Source organism: Pogonomyrmex barbatus, unplaced genomic scaffold, assembly GCF_055798465.1.
Source record: "Pogonomyrmex barbatus isolate J1 unplaced genomic scaffold, ASM5579846v1 scaffold1, whole genome shotgun sequence".
Taxonomy (NCBI): Eukaryota; Metazoa; Arthropoda; class Insecta; order Hymenoptera; family Formicidae; genus Pogonomyrmex; species Pogonomyrmex barbatus.
This window is the reverse complement of record NW_028297098.1, coordinates 27,015,001-27,032,963: the sequence shown is the minus strand read 5'-3', so window position 1 is coordinate 27,032,963 and position 17,963 is coordinate 27,015,001. Positions and strand designations below refer to the sequence as shown.

The following is a 17,963-nucleotide window of genomic DNA, read 5'->3' as shown; positions in this document are numbered from 1 at the left end:
ATCGCAGATTGTTTATCTAAGAATAAAGCAGCGCGGTTGCGTTCCCAATCTTGTTACTTCTTTGAAGTCGAGTTCTCTTTTTATTTACGAAACATGGAAACGTTACGCAGCGAAGAGACAAACGAACCGGGTGCATCGCGCATGCAATTTTGCATATGGAAACATGAAGTAGCTAGTAGTATCGTCGGAAGGGGATTCCCTCTCTTCTCTCAAGTTTCACTTTTTCTGCAGTGCACGAGATAAAAATGCATGTACGATTGAGCACAAAAATATTCTTCGGTCCGTTTATTGTCGAGTTAGAAGAAGGAAAGAAAAAAGAAAACGGAGAAATATCGGAGTATGTCAGACAGCAAAATCTATCTATCAATCATTTTTTGCGATTTCAAAAAAAATGTATCGAGCATATAGTTGATCTAAATTTTCGTCAAATTATCAATAATCTGCGAAGCCTAAATTTTTTATTTGTATGCAAATAAAAAAATAAAATTTAAGGATTGATAAATAAAGATTATAAAAATAATTTCTTTTTTCGATTTCGATAAATTTTATGTAAGCTGATACCTTACACTGAGTTCAGTGCGGAATGAAATATCGATTTCATGTTGCGCTTCTTCTCATTTCTCAAGTTTTAAATGATATATTTTCATAATGTGTAAATAAAGCGACGCGAGTGGGCTAAACGCGGCTATTAACGCTTTCTCTGCGCCATACAATCGAAAGCGGTCTCCGCTTTCAACCGAGCTATCTAAAATCTCCCAGTTCACTTCCATCGTCGAGGTTTGCTCCCTGTAACTTCGTGAGCTCAATTCCTCAAAGAGATCAACTCCCGCAAACCCCCGAGAGTATTTCTCGAACGCGGTGATCGCATCGAACTTCCGTTATTCGAGCACTCGCAGGGGATTATCATCGAACATTTTACACATTTTCTCTTCCTCTCTCTCACTCACTTTTACACACACAATACCATTCTACAAAAAGTTCCGTTTGCTATTAAGCCTTATAGCTATAAAAATATTTCCAATTTCGAGAATAAAAAAATTTTCACATTTCAACTCTTTTTATTCCGATCAATATAGAGACCTTTAAATAAGCAAACTACTGAATAATTTAAACAAATTACAAAAAGGAAAATTTAACTTTAATTTTAAATTTTTCAAAGATAATTTGCATCAAGATATAACGAGATGTTTTCTCGGCGTAACCAGAAGCATATTTCACAGCGCATCTTCTTAAAAGCTACGGAAAAAGTACGGAAAGCGCATTGGAATAACTTATCAAATAGTTACTTTTTATCAACTCTCATTTAAATAAATACACGACTTAACGCCGCAAATATTTCTAAAGAGATACCGTTTCTGAATTAGCCGAGTTATATACTTCGGGAAGAAAAATCGATCGCATACTCCAAGGTATCAACCTTGTATTTTTAACGTCGCACGAATTGCATAATTAAGCCCGCGTTGACATGCGAGAGACGCACGAGTGCGTCTTTAAAATCCCGTGGGGTAGGCCGGGAGAAATAAGTCTAGTCGGGAGCGAATCGTAAAAGATTCAGCAACAGGAGAGGGATACCTTCGTCGCCAGAAGTTGAGGAGTTGTCCTCGGGTTCGGGCGACGACCCTGGGGATCGTCGGCCGAGTCTGGAGTCCGGCCTGCCGCACTCGCTGCCGGCACCTCTCCCGCCGCTGCCGGCACCTTCTCCTCGGTGGTCCTCGTGCTGACGTGATGTCCCTTTCTCGGGGGACACCGATCGGAATTCCCTGGACTCGGCGGCGCCGCACGTGCCGCGTCGCCCCTCTCGCGCCTCGAGCCCGGGCATTCGCTTGCTGAAGTCGGTGGGCATCGCCGGTCGCTTACTGAGAGTACGTTTACGTTTACGCCACATTTCACGGGGGGAGGGAGGGGGGGGAATTCTCGCCGAATCTTTTTTTCATCGGCGGTGAGATTCGGCGTCGAATCGAGGAGCTTGATTCGAGAGACGGGATCGAGGCGGTTGTTTTCACGAAAACAAGCATGTGTCGCGATATCTCGTTGAATATTCGTTTAATTAATAAAATCATTCGTTTACCGTATGATGTAAGCGATACGATATCGAAATAAATATAAGCTGTGATGGCGATAATCACGAGATTGGACGCAAACGGCATCAGCCGGATTTAGAACGAGCGAACGAGCGACCGAACGAGTAAACACGAATGAATAATTTGGTCAAATAAGTGCAAACTTCAAAGCATCATCGTTCTGGCATCATACTGGAAATAGGGATATTACACGTGTTGCTGTTGATTTTATCCGATGACAGCGCGTTAAAGCTAATCTCGGGTATATGAAACGGAAGTGAGCCAACCGGACTACATTGGACTTCGCGCGGTATGACGCCTGTGATCGATCAATTTCCTCGGATGACAACATCAAACCGTCCTAATGGATCGATAGATCCGATGCGAGCATCGACCATCGCGACACGAAAATGACAACAGCGTTCGACACTGTTGTTTTGCGAAAATGACGCAATTTTCTGGTTATCTTGTTTTCGTTAATTAATAATCCGCGGCTACATTGATATCACAGAGACAAAAATAGCCAAAATGAAAGAGATAATAATTTCACAATTTCGATAACTGCACAGAATATCTTTGTATAATGTACAATGCGTTTAATCAGAAAAATCGATTACAATTGCGATCTCCGGTTCGTGTCGTAACAAAAACCCGCAAAAAAACTGACGCTATAGAAATTCAGACGGCCAGCTTCCAAGGGAGCCGATAAACTGTCCATCCCGAAGGGCTGTTTGCGCGTACTTGGGTAAAAAAATCACGGGTCTTTTTTTATCTCCTGTCAGAGCGCGAGACGAACGAAGGAATCGACGGTCGATACTCGATCTGTCCCCGAAGAGTACTGAGAGTAATGAACCAATGTCAGTCGCGCACCGGACGTAAACGTACTCCCTGAAGTCGTTCGTGCGATCGGTCGGTGCCGATCTCTCTGGGGCCGGATCTCTGGGCTCGCCGGCGGCGTTTCCGGCCGGCGATGCTCGCCTTCCGACGGTGGTGGTCCCTGAATGATGGTGGTGGTGATGGTGATGGTCTCTGGCTCCCTCATGGCCGGCATCACGGACATTTGCCAGGTCAGCGTTGGCAGCAGTCTTTGCCTCCTTGGCGGGTGATGGCGGCGGAGACGTTGGTGGTGATGGTGATGGACTTCCTGCACGAGCAGAACTGTAGCACACTGCTGCCTTCCGCAGGGTCTCCCTGCACAGCTCGGAGAACATACTGTCTCCCCCATGGCCGGGGCCCCACCGGACCGGCCCGCTTCCTCTTCCGCTTTCCGTCCGCCCTTGCCCGTGGTCCTCTTCCCGCAGCTCGCGAAAGCACTCACGAATCGTCGTTCATCGTCGTCCTCTCTCTCTTTTTTTCTCGGGACCGTCGGCACGGCGACGTCTCGACTCCACAACTTTACACTACATCGCGTACAAGCGGGGGGACCAATCGCGTCGCGAGCCGCCTGTTCAAATCCGACTCGCAGATGGAAAATTCACTTAAGCGAGTATCTGAGAAAAGAGCGATCGGTTACGCTTGGGTTAGGTTTTGATTTAAGTTCATCAGCCTTTGCGTCACAGAGATTGGCTCGTGTTTCGTAGTCATCATTTAACGATATTAGAAAGGAGAAACCACACAACATTGAAGAGGAAGGTGATCGTTCGACATGTTTAGATTCCTACGATGATTTCTTTGAAAAAAAAATCAAAATTACGTCTGGGTGTCTCAACTTTCCTTTCACCTCTCTGTCTAGTACATCCATCTGCTTTTTCTTGTAAATATTTTACAGTAATTTTATAAACATTTATTAAACGAAAGTGAGGTATGTAATAAGGAAAGATACGAACTAATCCTATGAGAAAGAGAGAGGTATCTCCGCGAAACACACGAGTCACGAAAACACATGAACGCAACGTATTCTCATGAGAGTAACACGAGAACATGATGATCGAGAACTTGCGGCGGGGCACCATAAAGCGTGTTAGGCACGGCGCCGTGGACAGAGATGACACGGTTGCGTCCGATAGGGCGAAAAGGTACACTTACTTGATTAGCGTAGGATGTACAACGCGGCGCGTAGCCGTTAACATCGGTCACAGCCCGTAACAAAAATGCCTAGCCAGCCGTTTGCAAAACAGTTACTCGGCTGCGATATTCCCGACGTGAAATGTCTCGTACAAAAGTGGGATTCCGTGACGTTTATGTTAAAGAGAGCAACGGTTGGGGGCGGCGGGGGGGGGGCAGATAGGAGGGGAGTACCGCGGTGATATCGATTTGCATTACGCTAAAATTACGCCGCATGCTGTTAATTTAACTCTCGCCGCGTGGGCATGCGAGGTATTTCCACCGCAAACGCGGGTATGAATACGCGGGGCCCCGTTATACGATTTATGTCGCGTATGCCACCCCCGTCGTCTACCATCGTCGTGCATTGAAAATTATCAAAGCGAGTTTAACGACTCCGCTCGTGTGTTCTCGTTAAATAAGCTATTCGTGGGAATTAACAATCGTGATAGATTAATAATTAAATCACTAATGAGATATAAAATAATTAGAGACCAGTGTTTGGGCGGTATAAATTGTAACTTCTATTATCGCGGATTTCGCGATAATAGAAGTTATAATTTTTTAAAAAGATATAGATTATAAACCGCGCCATCAATTGATTAAAGGATCACTAATAACAATCTTAACGACATCTACACATCTTTCGATTTGTTTAAACATTCCACGTTCCCACAGGATTACATTTCTACATTGATCGGAGTAGCAAATCGGAGCAAGAATAATCAGATAAAAACACGTTACCGAAATACCGTCGATAAATATAGTCTTCCATTAATATTGGTTTCTATCAACTACCGCGAAGATTGCATTCGATTATTAAATACCGGAGGGGGTGGCCGAATGTCAGTGATGCGTTGCGGAAACGCGGCCCGTTTATTTCAGCCCGTCTTCGTCGCACATCGCTAACGTACAATCGATTCCATTATTCGGCGCTCGATTGTGTACCGCATTAATGAGATATCGCGATAAGTGCGGAATCATCCGCTCCTCCCGCGTTATCGGCACGGCCGCGTTTAACGCGGATAAACATTCGTGCGGATGGCTGGCTCTCGCCGGAATATCTCTCATATTCGCGCATTATGCCGGCGCGATAAGAACGAAATCCGAGTGTGACCTGCCGAGAGGCCGATTTCGGAAGTTTCACGGAGAGAGGCGGGGAGGGAGAGGGAGGCGAAATGCAATGCTTTCCTAACTTTTTTTTTCCTCTCTTCTTCGTGCAGGAAACCTGGTCTACCACTTCCCACTTGAAGAACTCTATGATTTATCGCTGCACGCGACGTAAAACGGCGCGCAAAAACTCCTTCGGTATGCGCACACTTAGCATGCACATAATTCCGTCAAACGTCCGTTGTACCGTTGCCAACCGCACATCGGCCATTAGCAAGAAAATGGGATTGATGAGAGTGCTCGAACGCGACGATTCTCAGTGCGCGCTAAAAGAGAATTCCATCGCTTTCGAAGAAATGAGTAGTCCCCTCTGCCGTTTATCATCCGTCTTCCGGAAACAATTGATGAGGTAACGCGAAAACGATATTTCTCAAGTGACTCGACTGCCCGCACTTTGCGTAAAAACGCAAACGGTTTCCATCGTAAAGAAATCTCTGTTTACTCGCGGATGTTTCGTGAAAATTATATAATAATTTCAATGATGAGATCAATGACGACGAGTAATCTACATTTAAGCAATCGATTAACTCCGGTTACTAAGATTACATCATCGAATCTCGATGCAAGTCCCGCGAGACCTACGCCGCGGTTTAACAGAATACTAAACAGCCTCTCTCGAAACTCGACCACAGAGAGAGTTGCGACGCGAGAGAAACCGGAAGTCGACTCCGTCGTCAACGGACAACTCCGCCGCAGTAACATGCATTTTCACTCGGGCGAGGCTAAGCGATTCACGCTCGTGTGTGAAAGCAATCGCCGACGAGTCGGCCTTGCCGATCGGCAAACAAATCATTGAGCTTCTGTCAGAGTCAGACGTGCGTGGGAACAATGGCACGTCATTCTCCTGGCATCTGGTACACGTGGAGACATCCTCACTCGTACATATACTCGTGTTGCAACGCGTATCCATAATACTTTCTAATACACGGCTCATTTTTCACATCTGCGAGAGAACTGTCGTAAAAAAAAAAAAAAAATGAGAAAAAAAAAAGGGAAGAGAACATTAGCGCCGTAACTCCAGAGAGATAACTTATGCGATGCGAATAGTTGCAATGTAAATAGAATTCCGCGAGCGGAATTGCGAAAGGGTTAAAGGGGAAGTGCATCCCAGATTCACGGGAAGTTAATAAACGACGAGAGGACCATTGTGCGACGGGAGGATACATTCGACGGAGGCGCGCGTGCGAACGACTTTACCGTGGTAAAAATAAACGTTTGAGCGTTGGTAAGTTATCGCGAGCGAGATGCTCCGAGTCGTCCTAATTTAACATTGTCTATTATTCAGCGAGCCTCCGTGAGAATCGCCGTTCGCTTTAATACCCGATGCTTAGGGCTCTGAACGTACGTAAAGGATAAATGGCGAAGGCGTATGTGTGCAGCCAAAATTCATTATGTTAATTGCCGTCCTCGAGGCAGGGACTGATATAAGCCGAATTGAATAATGAAACAAAGGCAACGAAATTAATTTTATTCCGTAAACGGTTGGATGTGGCTCTTTTGCTAAACTGCAGATTACCATAATGGAGAATTTTAAAGTTTATCATTATATCATTATTAAATATACGTGTTTAGAAAAATCAATCAAAAAAATTTGGATTGAAACAAAGTATTAATTCAAATATAATTCCGAATTCCTTTTAATAACTTAGGCAAGAAATATATATAAATGTGTCATTTATAGTTATTTATTGCTATTTAATGTGTAAGCAATTTGATTTGAAAATATATTTTTATTTTTTCTTAATGAAAAGTAAAAATTATGACTTTTTTATATCTAGGTTTATATATATATATATATAGGTTTTCAACATATATAAAAAAAGATATAATTATTATATATTACTATCTTATTAAACTATAATTACTTGACAAACTTTTTCACGGTTAAAATCAGTGACATTAATTAATTTTTTATCGACTCTGCGAAAAGTTTCGGTGCAAAAGTCATTTCTTCACTTTACAATCCATGATATTTCGATCTTTTATCATCAACCCTAATTTTAAGTAAGTTTCCTCGGAATTGAACGCGTCGTCGTTGTGGAAGTCGGTAAAATTCGATTTTAATGGCATAACTCGAACTTTGATTACGAACTTCATTTGGAACGCCCCGGGTATCCGTTCGTTTTCCGGAAAATCGAGCCTGCCAAGATGCGTTCGATCGTCAGCTACGAGGGTGGAAAAACAAAAAGTTTCCCCGAAAGAACGACGCTGGTAAGGATAATAATTCTGTTACCATTTCCGTGCCATTTTGCAGCTATTTCGATAGCAATCGGACGGTCTTAAAATGAGTACTTCCTGAAAACGAAAAAGATAAAACTGAATAAAAGAAGTTAGCTGGCGTAGTTGTATCATTCAATAATGTCAATGGTACATCCGAGATGCGATGTCTTAAACAAATAACACGTAACGAGATATCGATAGTCGATCGTACGATGGGAGTAAGGTCAAAGTTCAATCGCGGATTAATTTTGAAATTAACCAATCAGCCATCGAAATCGCCAATTTAATCCTTAATTAAAGTTAAGTCGATGTTGATGCTCGAAATTGCATCGATATCAGGCGATAATCCTGGTGGAATCGTAGCGGCCACGTGATCGAGACATTTGTGACATTCCATTTGTCCACGTGCGATGTTTCGCGGAGTAGATTTTTTTAAATATCTTAATACGATGATTTTATGATCTTTATCAATTTTTATCTAAAAGCTCTTATCCGAAGATGGCAAGAGATGCAATTTGTGAATGTGTCGATTTTATCATTTTTGATAAATTAAACAGCTGAGAAGATTAATTAGAAATTGTACTTTCGTTTATTACCTCGTTACGAAATGGTTAAAATTCTATGCGAAAGTTTAACAAAGCGAAATGCACGATGCGTGATGCAACAATCACGTGATTACAATCCTGTAAATTATATATCTTCTTCTGCACTTAACAAAATAACACTGTATAAAGATATATGTATATAATGAAACATGTAAAAATATGTAATAAGATACGACTGTGTAAAAACCACATAAATGGAAAAAAAAAATTAAAAAAATAAAAAATGAGATGTATAATTGATATTGCAGAGGAGAATATATAACAGATTAATTTCAAACTAAAAAATTACAGTCTTTTACCAATACAATGATTCGTCGAATATTTCTCTCAATAGCCAAGCTATTAGTTTCGATAATTGGATCACGCAACAGTTAATCTAACAGCCTAGCTTAAAAATGTACATTGAATCGCTTTTACCACACCCGGTTCTTCTCTCAGTCTTGTCAAGCTACCATATTCGGCCAACGGAAACAAACAAGTAACAACGGGAACCGTTGCCACCGAGCGATAGATATGATCAATTCTCATCCGCATTAAAACGAGCCAACCGCAGCGAGCCGCAGGACAAAGGCAAATCAGGACGAAGGAATGGAGGGAGAATTTGCCGCACGGAGGAGCACGACGAAAAGCACCTCGTTCCGGACGCGCGAGTCTCGCGTCCACCTCGTGGCGTGTCGACGTGTCATCGCAAACCCCGCGTCGGAGGTGGATGGTCCCGGATCACCTGCGTACCGGACGATCTCCAGGCGAGAACTGAGCCTGCGAGATGGCCGAGAGGGAGAGAGAACGGCGCGAGGTGCTACGCCGAGGCGACCCCCGTCTGGAGGGTGGCGCACGCGGAGAGGGTCGCACCGACTCCCACGAAGGTCCGACGTGCGCCAGTCGGTTAGTACGTGCGTAGTACATCGTTGCGAGGATCGCGGAAGGTTGGAAAGAGTCGGTGGGATGTGATGCGGAGGACAGGGGTGGAGGGAAGGGCAGAGGATAACAGAGGGATGAAACAAGAGGGCGATACCGTCTAGTGCGTACGCGATATATTATACGGAGAAGGAAGAGAAGATATATAGAGAAAGAGAGAGGAGAAGGAAGAAGGAAATAGGAAAAGCGACTGCGAGATAAGGCGGGAAGGAAGAGAAATCAGAAGAGATATAGATGTAGAGGAGACGAAGGAGAAACGGGGAGGGAGAGGGTGAAAATGTCGGTGGTAGTGGCCGTCCTCCACCGCCTGCGATGCCGAACGACGCGGCTAGTGGCGCTGGTGTTGCATCGATCAGCTGCCGCCACCACCTGCAACCCTCTCCCGAAATGGTCAACTCTCGATCTCGTGAAGCGACGCGCGTTCGGCACATCCGTTCAACCCGCCTAATTCCATCGTGATCTTCAACCTCCTCATCCTCCTCCACCTCGATTTCCCCTTGCCCAGAATTCCCCTTGTCCCGCTGCTCGGCCTTACTCGCCACCCATCGACCGTCGGCTTGATTTATTATTTTGCCATTTGAGTTTTCGCCCCGTCAGCGAGCGCTTTCGCGTGAATCAGCATTTTGTATTGCGCCGACGGTGGTCATCGCGATTCGATGGAGAATCAGGTGACCTCGATCAGGAAATTTGACAGCTCGCAAATTGATACCTCGAGCTTTGGTACTCGGACTATCATACGAATTTAATATTTATACCGGAATTGTGTGAAAAAGTTTGGTATTCCCGTTCAGGTTTGGATTTCTAGATAAACTGAAAGTAACCTCGAAATGGAAAACTGATGTAAGATATCACAGAACATTGAACATCAAACGAACAGATCTTTGTCGAGGGTCGATCCTCAAGAGTCCCATAAGTGAAGATTTAGGATAGAGAACGGCTGGCAATTCCCATAGTCGATCCGCTCTCCTCCGCGACATCGTCCTCGAGGATCGATAACCTTGAAGACGCCGTAGCAATGTGTTCTAGGGTTCCTGGATGAATCCCCTGACGGATTATGGTGGCGCGGTGTATCACGGCACGGGAATACAGAAACGTTTTAGGGAATTGTCCGACGATCATATCACGTTATTTCTATCCGACTTTAAACTCGTCGAGATAAAATTTAGATCGCTGCTCTCGGTTTTACGATACGATACCTAAACGAGACAAGCGAATATAGCCTCGTAGAAATAGAAGATTACGAGTTGCCTCTTACTTTATGATACTTAAACGTGATATGAATTCAGCAAAGAAAATAACAGCCTGTGCATCGAAATTGCATTGCTTTAAATCTTAAGAGTGCCTCGCGGAACGTCACGCGAAAATTCAAAATACATCTAAAAAAAAAAAAAAGAAAAAAAAACATTAAAATGACGTCTTTTGAGACGTGATACTTTTTTCGAAATATTTCCATGTACAGCAAGTGCATGTACATTCTCGGAAAAGTAATAAATTTTCTAGACGTCGTCTCACTTTAAAAATTTCGCGATAATTCTATCGAAACTTTTCGCGTTGCCTCCTTTTTCAAACTTTGCGATAAAATCACGCCCTTTCGTGACTTATTGTTAGCCGCCGCGTTCGCCGATGTTTCGACGATATTTCGGAACCAGTCACACCCGAATTTACATTGCTAACATGAGCGACGTGGCTCGGTCTTGCATATGTGTCCCCACGAAATTCCGGGCGTATCTGGCAAGATGGGAAGACGGCCAATTCGAGAAACCAGACTAATCGGAATCCCTCGCCGCGTGGAGCCGGCGTATCCATGTTTCCGCGCAAGAAACATCTCGACGGTGTGGCGCGGCGTGACGCGGCGCGGCGCGGCCTGGCGCGGCCTGGCGCGATGTGGCACGTCCACCATCGCTGCCGCTCTTCTCCCATTTTGTTACTCATCTCGAAGGAGGAATCCCCGGGATGGATCCGACTACGCGATTTTGCTCTCGACCCTATTGCCTCAGTCCGGAAAATTACATCTCGACCGGAGATAACCCTATGACGATCCCTACTCGGGGTAATTAGTTTTATTTCAATTGCTTGGGTAAACTGGGTACATTCAGTGCTAAATATTTTATAATTCTAGAACGAGAATATATCCTCGCTGAGACGAGGAGATAACCTATATTTTCATAGCGGTATAATTTATAAAGATAATTTATCAAGATAATTAAGACTATAAATTATTGCTCTGCTTCTTATCCATTGATATATATATATATATATATTTTTTTCTTTAAATGGATGTTAAAAATCTCGACATTTAACAAGAAAGAAAATATGTAAGTTGTGTTTTTCTGAAGTACATCGTGACACATTTCTAATCAAATTGTTCTTTTTTAATTCATATCGAGAAAAATATAACAAGATGTAACTGCCATCTTTATAACAGAAAAATTTAAGATAGATATGTTTTAGAGCTTTCATTAGTTCAGTTATCTTTTAATAATCGGTGAAAAAAGACTTTCGGATTTTCGAGAAAAATGTGGATATCGTTTATCAAGGCAATTAATCCCAAAGCATTCTTGTATCATTTGCGATTTGAAATATCTAATTGGAAAAGTTTTTCCGCACCCGCAGAAAGAAACTACGGGATAGAGTGCGACCTCGCGCGATATGATCATCAATCGGTTAATGAATTAATCGTCGAATCTCGAAGAAATTGGAAGCATCGAGCTTTATCGGAGTGCCATGATTATCGAGCTAAAGACGAGCGCTCGAGAATGAAGTAAGTTATTTATCGGGGGATTAATTTCAACGCTCGGGAAATGTCCATCGGCGAGGAATGCGATTTCTCTCGAATCTCTCGTTAGCGCTATAAGAGAACCCGGAATGGGAAAGCGGGAAAACAAGGAGCACTTTGCAGCACTTAAAGTACTTTCGCGTCTCTCGTTCCACTTTGCGTTCGCAACTTGCTTTATCGGTGATTACGTTCATTCCGGTCGGCAATAAGTTGCGATGAAAATCTTATGAGAAATCTATTCTGTTCTAGTATCCAAGAAAATTACTATTGCCAACACCGTTTTTACTTTAATTGCTTTCATATAAACTTACAAGCGAAATAGTGTTAATAATAATTTTCTTAGATATATTACACATATAGCGTTCTCGCTTCGAGTTTTAAATTACATTCTTCGATAAAGAAAATATCCCTTATTCTTTTACTAATATCGTGACTAAGCGGATTAAAAACACGCATTTTCTTGTCCCTCAGTTTCGCCAAATCCGCCTCGCTTAAAATCACATTCTTCCACTAAATGGAAATCAATCGAACGGCACTGTCCATTCTATCTACGTCGCGCCCTCGCGTCACATCGTTCGTTAATTCCGGCTATATCGAACTTCCGGTGGAGCATGTTCCTCTTATATTCCGTTCGCCATGCTCGCACATACAGTTTTTCGCACGACGAAGGGCGACACGCGCTATTGCCTTTACTGTCGTGCCAGTTGGCCAATATCGGGTTCTTGTCTAATGTGTATCGCGTATTCGCTCGCACCTATTAAAACAAGATCAGAATTTCGTAAGCCGATTCTTGAACAAGACTGAATTATAAGAGAAAAAAAGAGCGGGATAGAAATTCGTTATTCCTCCGCTATTTTTACATTTTTTAATCTTAATATTTCATATTTAATATCTCATTGGAGCATCTGGTTTGCGTCATATTTTTTTTCTTTTTTTCTCTCTCGTTGCTGTCATCATCTTGGACTTGCTGTCCTCTAAGCAGTGACACTTTCGAAAAAGTTTAAGTGACAGATCTCCTTCTTGAATTATGCATATCGAGGAGTCCGACGTTTTCTTTGTCGTTGATCGTTTGATTTCTACCGGGACGCTCGGAGTTACACTCAAATCAATGGATCAAGTTTCGCGCACAAGTGATTCCTCGAATTGAGAAAATTCTATTCTCATATATTTTTCACACGTAGTTTGGAAAGTAGACGCGTGATCCTGCATTTGTCATAATGCTTCCAATTTTCGGAATGTCCGAGAATTGGCCACGAACGTATCGTCGATAAGTAAAGCTCGGTCGCGTAAAGGCAATCTCGAAATCAACAGATTTGCGAATATCCTTCGTGAAATATCCTCCTTCGAGAAAAATCCTTTAAACTGAAATACTGAGATAAAGCACGGCGACACTTTTTCGCCGTCGTTCTCCGTTTCGCCGGGGCTAATTGACATCTCCCATGATGCGGGCGGAGGGGAAAGGATGAAGAGCGACGCGGGAGGAAGTGGATTGGAGGGAAATAGGAATTGCCTGGATGCTGCGCAGTTGCAGCTGCTGTCGCTATTGAAGTAGGACGAACGTTCTCCCCGACTGCGTAAATAATAAACGATTCCTCGCACCAGCTGCGGTAGCGCGATGTACGAGCTCACCCGCAGAGATTCGTTTTTTTTCCTCCTTCGAGGTAAGGCGATTTGGAGGAGGATGGACACCGTCGTTTGCGAAGTTACCGAAATTATGGCGTACGTGGTAAGCCGAAACCGGTTCGAGACTCGACGATTAATTCGCCGACGACGATCGACGATCGTATCGCGCGAGATTGGCACGACTTTTTTCTTCGACGACTTTTTGCCTATTTTAAAAGCGTCTTATTCAAATCCGAAGATCGTCCGAGACGATTTTAACGCAAGAATCTACGAAGCGTATAATCACGCTCGTGAAAAAGAGTCGTTAATCAAAACTGTAAGTCGCTTTTGACGGAAGTCTGAGCAAACTTCCCCGTGGATATGGCAAGCTCGACGATCATCTCCGCGACGCAGATCGGCACGTCGTGTATTCGCTACACAAGGGAGGAATTATTCAAAAACTTGAGCTAGAACAAGCGCACACAACCATATATCGATAATACCTCCTTGGTAACAACGTGATATCGCGTGCTTGAGAATTTTTCATATAAGATGTCTGAGACTTGCGTTTATCTGGCACGATATCGTTAGAAAGAGGAATAAAGTAGCTCATATTATATTGTTCTACGTATTTTATTACATGCATAATGAAGAGCATATAAAATCATTCATATTAACCAAAAAAATAAATTTTCATTCGTTCGAGAAAGAAGAAAAATAGAAAGAAAATATCACATCAAATAATGCATTAAATTGTTTTCCTCAAGAACATACAACTTGTAAAAGAAGCAACATTGCGAGTCTATTGTATTAATGATTGCATCGAAGCAATAAGAATAATCTTATTAAGCTCCCACCTTCGATCGTTCTTCCAAGATATCGGACTTTAAGATTCGCTGGAAGTGGGAAGGATGAAAAACCCGTTGAAATACTTCCTCACAAATTTCAGTTTGCGCGATTTGTGCGTGGTATTAACGATCAGCCGTATCGCTCGTTACCGCGACCTTTTTATCGCGTTCGAGATTTATGTCAAGTGCATCGAACACCTCAGGCATTTTTATTCGATCGCGATAAGGTCGATGCCGAGCGGCTACCTTTGTTTCGTTATTGTAGCCGGTTTTCGGTGGGCCTCGACGAAGTTGTCGAGTGTTTCCGAGGCACAAAAGTGTACGGTATATCTCGATGTCAAAGAACGATATCGTCGTCCGACAATCGCGCGAATTTTAGAACTACTGGAAAAAAATCAGTTCCTTACTGATTAAATTTAATCAATTTAAAAAATTAATAAATTATAAATTAATTATATTAACGTGCCAACAGCGTTAACAGCGATGTTAAATCTTTTATTTCGTTCTTGCGACATTCATATAATTTTTCTTCTTCCTTCGTCTCTACTTGGGATAATGCGCGGTAACTTATTCAATTGGATTTTCGTCTCGTTCTTACAATGAATTGGGCCGCGGTGACCCACTGCCGGCAGCGTTGACAAGCGTAACGGACGTAAATTTAGCAGAAAACAGAGCGAGAACTCGATTATAATGGTTGCGAATTACCGCGAGCAACGAGAAAATGCTCGTGCCGCTATTTGTACGAAAATTAATTCTCGCCGCTCATTATGGGACATTTTTCGGAAAAAAACGTGATTACAGAATATAACAACGATTAAAAGAACGATATACATATATATAGATATTTAATGAAACGCAATTTTAATTTTCAATCACGGGAAATCATCGGAGAGAGAAAAACCAAGAGGTCTTGCATAGTAAATGGCAATTTCGCGGGGAAAGATTTTTTTGCTCGACACATTCGTGATTAAAACCTTACATTTGGGGCAACGCTTTTGTTCTTGAGAAAGAATTGTTTTCGCAACGCATCGTTTCCTAAAAATAGAGCACGTGGGTAATATTTTCGTTTATTCGGATCCACCATCCACAAAATCGGAATTTTCCTCGTGGTTTTTCGCTGAATAATGGAAAAATGTACGAAAATACACGTCATGAAATAACATTTTTAGGCAACAGATGCGTCAATTGAATCAAGATGAATCAATTGAAAACTGTCATAAATTTCTACAACAATATATCCATTCTAAATAATCCAGTTCAAAATAACATCACAACAGATACCCGCAGATATCATATTGTTGCTAGGGATAAGTGGATTTCAACTTTGACAGCAAAACCTTATTACGAGAATTTTTCTTCCTCGATATATTTGCCTTATCAATTTTCAGATTAGAAAGTTCCGATAAACAATTTCTAATTAATACAATGACTCACGATATAAGAATCCTTTCTCCACTATTCTGAATGCAATATCTCGATCGCTATTCCAGCCGCGTGGAAAGGCGGATATTCGTGGAGGGTAAGCAGATATAAAGTGTGCACTTTCGTTGAATGGAAGCGATTCGTTTGTGCATCTTAATCCCGGCTATTGTCGGCTCATCCATAGAATTTGTGAATCGCGAATCGGTCAGGAAGACACAATATCGCTCGGACATGTCGACGTCGAATTGAAAATCGTATAAATTAAGCAGATTATTATTCCGAATCCAATCGCAAATTTCTTCATTCAAATACGTTTATATATTCATTTATTAATTCCAATTTTTGATAGCATTTACATTAATATCGTGCCAAATGAGAATTCGTTGTGCCTTCGAAATAATGCATTTTTTAAATAAACAAATTTATAGATCATCAAAATAAAACAAATACAATGTTTAATGAAAAAAAAAAATAAATAAATAAATTATAAAAAGATAAAAAGATAAATAAGATAAAAAATTAATCAAAAATATAATGGAAAAAAAAAATACGATGCATTTTAGGACGTGCAATATGTTTAATCAGCAACTTTTGGCTCTTAACTTCGTCCGGTTTCTACTCCAGAAAAAGTGCTAGGAAAATATATTTCTCTGTAATATACGCCAGTAAAAGGGATTACGTGCCTTTTTTTCACGGGAACAGTTTCTACGTTAGTCGCAGTTAATACTTCCGCATTTAAAAATTGCAGTTCGCCAGTTATGCGCAGGCATGAATCGCGTGAGAATAAAAGTGTTACGCCAAGAGTGGCATTGTGAACTTTCTCGCAACGGCAATTTTATTAGACTTCGCGAGGCGTATTAAGTCAAATATATTCCCGCGAACAATACGCTAAACGGTTTAACGCAACAAAGCACTCCTGGCAGTAGCGCGTCCATTATCACACGATATTATTTCGCAAAGCTAACCAGCTGGATCCCTGACATTGCCTTATTCAAGATTTCCTTGCCGGAGTCGAGAGAGGAGATTCGCGGAACGGAAACAGATGGGATACCGCAGTTTTCTCCATCCGAATGTCGATAACGCGTCTGAAGCGAATTTGCGGAGTCGATTCCATATGATAGCCGCCAATCAGTTAACCGATCTAACGACACATCGATCGGATCGATCGAACGGATAAAACGTGTAAAATATTGAATAACGAATCGTGCGCGATCGTCGATTACGATTTCCCGAGCATTACCATATGCAGATTTTATGCAATCTTATGGAAATTTATGAGATAACGGGCAGTCGAATGGAAACAATCGAGGCAACGGAATTATTTTTCTATACATTTCATTTCAAATTTAAACCATTTTGAACTGGATCAGAACATTTCTGATGTGATATTACGTTGCAAAAACTTTATGACGGAAATTCGCGCATGATTGTACGTCGAAGTCCAAAGGAAATTATATTTGCTGTAGCGTATCACACATCCGCAGTATGTTGTGACAGCGCGATAAGAGCACCTTAATCTCGCTATTTATATCATCGCGGATGTCATAAAGTTTAGCAATAAAATATATGAGCTGGCTTTTGTTACGTGGAAAATGATAATTATCGGGACGAGGATGTCATCAAAAATTTCGTCGAAAATTGGAGCACGGAGTACGCATGTTTGATAAATGAGCCTTATCTCACTAAATAAACCAAAAATCTATTTCAACAAACCCGAAACTCGTCTCATAAAGGTAAAGCTAATTTTGGAGCAACTTTGGTAATCTACCACAATTAATCAAACGCCTTAAATTAAATTAGGAGCGTCTACTGTAAATAATTAATTTTCTTTAATTACATTCAACGTGCGAGAATAGACTGCCTACAATCGTTCCTACCTAGAACGCTTTGGCATACATATAGCACTCGCGTTTATATTTGTCTACCGGCAAATATAAACGTGCAAATTGACAATCGTCACTCTTGATTTAAAATCAATATTTAACGCTGACGTTCGTCAACGACACCGTTTCCAGCCTCGCTCCAGCGATTCGCGTCAATGACAGAGCTCATATTTTTCAAAATTTGCTTATTCATTACTGCAACGCAATTTATTAAATAAAACGAAATAATTTCCCCGGCGTTTCTCTGCCTCGAACAGTCCGCCGACGGTATGAAGAGTCACGTATATCCTCCTTTCGCTACTTTGAGATTCAAGAGCTCATTAGAAAAGACCCGTAACTATCGACGAGTCGACACACACGGTAAACTTTCTTAGCAGCTCTGAAGGTTTGAAAGGGCCCGAAATTAATTGCTCGTC

At 42.0% G+C, this 17,963-nt stretch overlaps 1 protein-coding gene across 33 annotated transcripts in view; it reads right to left on the bottom strand.

Moving 5' to 3' along the window:
- LOC105431675 (uncharacterized) overlaps positions 1 to 17,963 on the bottom strand; it is a 94,282-nt gene that overhangs the window by 40,734 nt on the left and 35,585 nt on the right. For 11 of the 33 annotated variants that reach the window (XM_089075474.1, XM_089075511.1, XM_089075503.1 and 8 more), the window contains exons 1-3: positions 8,731 to 8,885; positions 2,931 to 3,550; positions 1,573 to 1,856 (exon numbers count right to left, since the gene is read on the bottom strand). The exons of 15 other annotated variants lie outside the window; for them this stretch is intronic. In XM_089075474.1, the coding sequence (XP_088931600.1) occupies positions 1,573 to 1,856; positions 2,931 to 3,271 (625 nt within the window). In that variant the 5' untranslated portion in view covers positions 3,272 to 3,550; positions 8,731 to 8,885. 7 more of the 33 variants (XM_089075449.1, XM_089075518.1, XM_011646014.3 and 4 more) reach the window with 5 other exon arrangements.